Consider the following 5,907-nt stretch of genomic DNA (forward strand, 5'->3'; position numbering starts at 1 on the left):
GTATGAGTTTTTCTTGTCTGGTTCTTATTTGTTGTTTGGAATTGTTGTTTTGTTTTCATGAGACAAGGTTTCTCTGTACAGCCCCAGCTGTCCTGGAACTAGTTCTGTACTCCAGGCTGGTCTCAAACTCACAGAAATCCAAGTACCTCTGCTGAGATTAAAGGTGTGGGCCACCACCCCCGTCCAACCTTCTTGTCCTGTTCTTGATGCATATTGCTACACTATTTCCAAAATGGTGCTACCAAAACAAAATCCCTCCTAGGATAAGAACACCACATGTGTTTCACAGCAACCTTGCCAACTCTTGGCGGTCTCATTTTGAGAACATTCTACTAATGTCGTGACTGGGAAGTATTTCCTTATTTTTTTTTTTTTGAATTGGCTTTCCTTCCCTGCCTGAGCTTCAACCTTTCCCCAAATATTCTTACCCCATCACATTCCTTCCTTCGGGCAGAGTATGCAGTCCTTGAGTTCCTTACCCATTTATCTACGGGGTCTTAACCCTTTGATTATTTTGTGCGAGCTTTATCTTATCTGTTGTGTGTTTTCCTTTAACGCTGTTATTTGCTTTTCTTGGGCTTTTAGCAGAGAAAGGACACATGGCCAAATGGGGCTTTTTTAGAAGCCTCCCCTGCCTCTCCTTTCATTGTCAGCACTTATCACCCCGATATCTGGTCCAGTGCCTTTGCTTATTGTTGGTGTGTCCTGCTGGACTGGAAGACCCAGGCAAGGAGAGCCCTTGTGTGTCTTTCCTGTTCATTACCTGTCTGATGGGCTGGTTGGAGGCCACTAGCCTTTGTGGACTGAATAGTGCTCTGGAATGGGGCAGGGTGGAGACAAGCTGAAGTTTCAGAAACTGGGACACTGACATGTATAGTCATGACCACTGCAAAAGCCAGAAGGAGCATGGGGATAGGGACATATTGCAGTAAAACTACTTCCCTCCACGTGGATCCATCCAGGGGGTTATGGGAAAGATGTTATGGGGAGGCGCCCGCCTTCACCTGATAAGAGCACAGTGTCTCAGTTTAAAGTCGAGTGCTCAGAATTCCTGCGTACCTTTAGCTAGACCTGTACAAATGAAGCCCAGATGGAAATAGCGCACCCGGGAACTGCCTTGTCACTTCAGTTTTTTAGTGGCATCTCACAGTAGAACACTTTAGAAGGCTCCGATTAGCCCATTATACAGATGGGGGCCATCTAGTTCCAGATCAGGATTGTTGAGTTGTTCGAGACAGTTTCTGGTTCTGGGGCTCTGGGCTTTTGTCCCCACCCCTCTTCCTGCTTCCAGGGACCAGACTGGCGCCAAGCAGGGGCAACTGCAACATGTCCCCTGCTGGGCCCCCGACCTGCCCTTGGCCTCTGCCCCGACCCTGTCCCGCCTGGGTGGAAGCCCTAGCTCAGCTTGAGGTTTGCAACTCCCACCAGGCTATTCGTTAGCACTGGTTGGCTCGCCTGCCCCCTGAGACCGCCCCACCGCCCCGCCCCGTCCCGCCCCTTTGAGCTGCTACTTAGTCCGTCCGAAGGCAGAGCCTTCCAAGGTGGAATCTGGATCCGGCAGCCAGGAAGCGGCCAGCGCACGAGTGGCGCGAGGCTTGGCTTCCACGTGCGAGCCTGCTCCACCACCCCGCCCTCTCTGAGCGCCGGAGCCTGGGGACTCCGTCTCCATGAACGATACCTGCGCCCTGCCTTGGCACTAGCTGTGGTGAGGACGTCCGCGTTTGGCCGCCTGCCTCTGGATCTCGCTCCAGGTCTCTCCTTTTGTTCTCTCCTGGGGTGGGTAGGAGTGGGGCCGAGTCAGCTCTTACGGGACGGGACTCGCCGAGGCCCATCACCTCGGTGACCCTCTTGTTCTCTGGGTCTTCCCGGCTAGAGAGGAGAGCCGGGCCTTGAACCCAACTTCTCCACCCATCCAAAATCGAACTTGGGGAGTGATGGAGATCAGAGTAAATGAGAAAGTCAGAAAAGGGGTGTGGAGGGAACTGGTTTTAGTCCTCCTAGCACCTCAGAAAATGCCTTCATTCAAGAGGCCGCTAGACGCCTAGCTATCTTCTGGGGTATATCTCTTGAAACTCCATGTGTTAAGCGGGGCAGGGAACAGCGCCCAAGTGGCGGCAGCCTCGGGTCTTTTTCCCGGGGCGCCTTCCTTGGTGTTCTCACTGTGGGTGGAGCGCGAGGAGAGAAGCAGGCGGTAGAGGAATGTCCCTGCGGGGACACTGAGCGCCTTCCCTCAGGACAGGGGTTGACTTCCCGCCTCAGTAGCCTGGTCCACGCTGCGGGAGTAGAGAAAACTTGCCCTCACCCCGCGCCTTGACTCTCTCCACAGCGCCCGCTGCCCGACGTGCAGGACGCTGCGCGACCATGGAGAGTCTGAGTCGGTCATGCCTGTGGCTGCGTCAGGAGCTGTCGTCCCCGCGCCCACAGCTTCTGATACTGGACTGCCGCAGCCGGGAGCTGTATGAGTCGGCGCGCATCTGCGGGGCGCTGAGCGTGGCCCTGCCCTCGCTGATGCTGCGCCGCCTGCGGAGAGGGAGCATGTTGGTGCGGTCGCTCTTGCCTGGGCCACCGGTGCAGCCTCCGCCACCGGCCCCTGTGATCCTCTATGACCAGGGTAGTGGCCAGTGTCAGCCCGAAGCAACGGAGGCTGAAGCTAAGGCCGAAGCGGAGGCCAAAGCCGAGGCCGAAGCGGAGGCCAAAGCCGAGGCCGAAGCGGAGGCCAAAGCCGAGGCTAAAGAGGAAGCTGAAGAGTGGGATGCTGACTCGGTGCTGGGCATCCTGCTCCAGAAGCTGCGGGAAGAAGGCTACCCAGCATACTACCTACAGGGTAAGTGAGGGTCAGTGGTCTGAGAGAGAGCGCTCTGGAGAGGCCTCAGGTCGGGAGAAAAGGTCCTTCTTTCCAAGGGGAGTTCATAATTAATTTAACCTTCGGCAAACTCAGTCTTATTTTGTCTAAAATATAGGGTAAGGGCCTCCCTCCAATAAGCTGCTGGAGAGCTTTTGGAGGTGGGGAGATGAGCATGACCTTGGGCAAGTCCTTCATCCCTCCAAGCCCATTTATAAATCTGGAAAATGGGGAGAATTGATCTGAAACAACCTGGGTCACAGGCTATTGCCCCGGGACTAAGGGCTGCATTGGGCACTTGCCATGCTGAGCGAGGGTGGATGGGTGTCCATAGCATAGCACGTGTAAGGAATCTGCTGGCTTATGTGTTCCCCTTAGCAATATCTGCAACCCCCAATCCGGGGAGCTGTATAGGCCAGGGATACCTGGCTGCCAGGAAGGCATGTTAGTAAGACCTCACCCTTTTTTCCTGACAGGCGGCTTCAGCAAATTCCAGGCCGAGTGTCCTCACCTGTGTGAAACCAGCTTCAGTGGTCGCGCTGGCTCAGGCCTGGGCTCAATGTCTAGCCCAGTGCCTGTGGTAGGGCTTGGTGGCCTGTGCTTGAGCACTGATTTCTCTGATGCAGAGTCCGAGGCTGACCGAGACACCTTGAGCTGTGGCCTAGATTCTGAGAGCACCACATCCCCTCCAGCTGGGCTGCTACCACCCTTCCCAGCCCAGATCCTGCCCAATCTCTACCTAGGCAGTGCTCGCGATTCAGCCAATTTGGAAAGCCTTGCCAAGCTTGGCATCCGCTATATCCTCAATGTCACCCCTAACCTTCCTAACCTCTTTGAGAAGAATGGTGACTTCCACTACAAGCAGATCCCCATCTCTGATCATTGGAGCCAGAATCTGTCTCAGTTCTTTCCGGAGGCCATTGCATTCATAGGTGAGTCCTCCCTACCCCTCCCCCAGCCCACTCTATCCACCCACCAGACTGATTCCTGGCCACCTCCTCCTTACTCTCTGCATTCCCAGAGCACATGTGACACTTGGGGAGGTGGGGGTAGAGCTCAGGTTAGCTACCAGTGAGACCTCCCAGATATGCTCTAAGCAGGGTGGGGAGACAACGATGATGACCCCAGAAATTCACTTAGCTTTGGCCTCACTCATGGTGACCCTTAGGGGGTGTTTCTGTTCTTTCCTGTTCTACCTAGATGAGGCCTTGTCACAGAACTGTGGGGTGCTCGTCCACTGTCTGGCAGGGGTCAGCCGCTCTGTCACTGTCACCGTGGCCTACCTCATGCAGAAGCTTAACCTCTCACTCAACGATGCCTACGACTTGGTCAAGCGGAAGAAGTCTAACATCTCACCTAACTTCAACTTTATGGGGCAACTGCTAGACTTTGAACGCAGCCTGCGCCTGGGGGAGAAGCGCTCTGGTGGGAGGGGCAGTGGGGGGCCAGAGTCCACTGTCTCAGACCCACCTTCCTTTTTTACTACCCCCACCAGTGATGGGGTTTTTGAGCTGGATCCCACATAAAGCTGTCTGGAGCTGCTGGGCTGGTCCTTACTTATGACCTCTAGTATTAGCAGGGATGGGATACAGCCATAAGCAGGAAGAGGGGAAAGGGGGAAGGGGGAGGGAAAGCTCAATACCTCATGCGGGGATGGTGGAGCAGGAACAGAGCAGAAACCTGCCCTACCCACTCAAGGCCAGCCCCAGATTCTATTACACGTGCCTATGGGTGGGCCCGTGGCTACGGGCCTAACCTGCACCGCTCTAGGGCGGAACCATGCTCCAGAACCTGCCTCTTCTGTGACTGTTACTTTATTTTTTTCAGGGTAGGATTGGGGTTGCCTATCCAAGAGACCATTCCAGATTGCTGCCAGGGCCCTGACCCTTCTTGGTGTTTCGTCTTTAGGAAAAGTGTATCATAATTTCCTGTCAAACCACAGGAACTTGCTCTTGGTCCCATACCTGTACCCAAATGTCCACCTGTGGGAACAAACCTGACCACTTTGACTCTCTGACTAGGGCTTAGACCTTTTGGAGCTGTGGGGTGTGGACCCAGAGACACAGTGGTTGCTCTCCACATCCACAGGGACAGCCTCTCTGGGTGGCTTTTTGCTGGGCAGTGTCACTTGGGAGGGCATGGATCTGGGAGCCAATGAGCGAGATCCCAGCTACACGTCTGGTGCCCTGGCTGTTTCTTTCCTCCTCCCCCAGATGTCTTGACAGGATCACTGAGACTCTTTGTGACTGAGGGTGGTCAAACTGCCACCGGAGAAGATGGGGTCTCAGCTCGAGAGCTAAGGGGGAGGGAGGGAAAGATGAAGGCCTCAATTTTGCTGCTGTACGTCTCACACAGCCACTGTTGGTTTGGGGGGCAGGGAAGGGACCAAGCTGCAGACACACATGGTCATTCATTTCAGTCCACACCCCGTTGTAGACAGTTTGTGTATGTGTGTGTGTGTGTGTGTGTGCGCTCGTGCACGCACATGCACACTGGCCCACTCACATACTCAGCTTGGAGCTGGCAGTACCTATGGCAGCAGGACCATCTAGTCTTTGAACCTGGAAAAACTTGTGCTTCTTTGTTTTTGTAATCCACATCAAAATCACTTTCTTTAATTGTTCCTCCTGAATAAACAGTTTATTTAAGGTACTGAACAGAGAGATGGCTGCTTCTTGGGCTCCTCAGGGAAGGGAGGGAAATGAAAAGGAAGCCTGCCCTTCACGGATCCATCGTTCTCCATCTGTGTGCACTGCCTATTGGCTACCAGGTCTCTCTCAACCCATTTGAGCTCTTATTCTATCACATACTTCAGGAAGCGGGTTACGACAATGAGCCAGACATGAAGAAACTGCATGTTTGCGATTGCATTTCCAGAGGGGAATGTGATAAAATGTGTGGCCAGTACCACAGAGTTGGGAATCAAATCAGTCATGAAGTTGCAAGTGACCCCCAAGCTGTGAGTCAAAGTTGGTTTGCTGGTCGACACCTTTGTCTCCTGCGCAGGATACGTGTCGACCCAGAGATCCCCATAATCTCCGTAATTAACCTCGCCTTTGCTTATT

The 5,907-nt window shown here is 54.0% G+C and overlaps 1 protein-coding gene across 1 annotated transcript; it reads left to right on the forward strand.

The window, feature by feature from the left end:
* Positions 1–1,568: 1,568 nt before the first annotated feature.
* On the forward strand, positions 1,569–5,494 carry Dusp9 (dual specificity phosphatase 9). Its single transcript, NM_001037973.1, has 4 exons — positions 1,569–1,751; positions 2,327–2,824; positions 3,319–3,774; positions 4,043–5,494. The coding sequence occupies exons 2-4, from the start codon at positions 2,362–2,364 to the stop codon at positions 4,366–4,368; spliced, it is 1,245 nt and encodes a 414-aa protein (NP_001033062.1). The 5' UTR covers positions 1,569–1,751; positions 2,327–2,361; the 3' UTR covers positions 4,369–5,494.
* Positions 5,495–5,907: the final 413 nt, after the last annotated feature.

Source organism: Rattus norvegicus, chromosome X (genome assembly GCF_036323735.1).
Source record: "Rattus norvegicus strain BN/NHsdMcwi chromosome X, GRCr8, whole genome shotgun sequence".
NCBI classification, from domain to species: domain Eukaryota; kingdom Metazoa; phylum Chordata; class Mammalia; order Rodentia; family Muridae; genus Rattus; species Rattus norvegicus.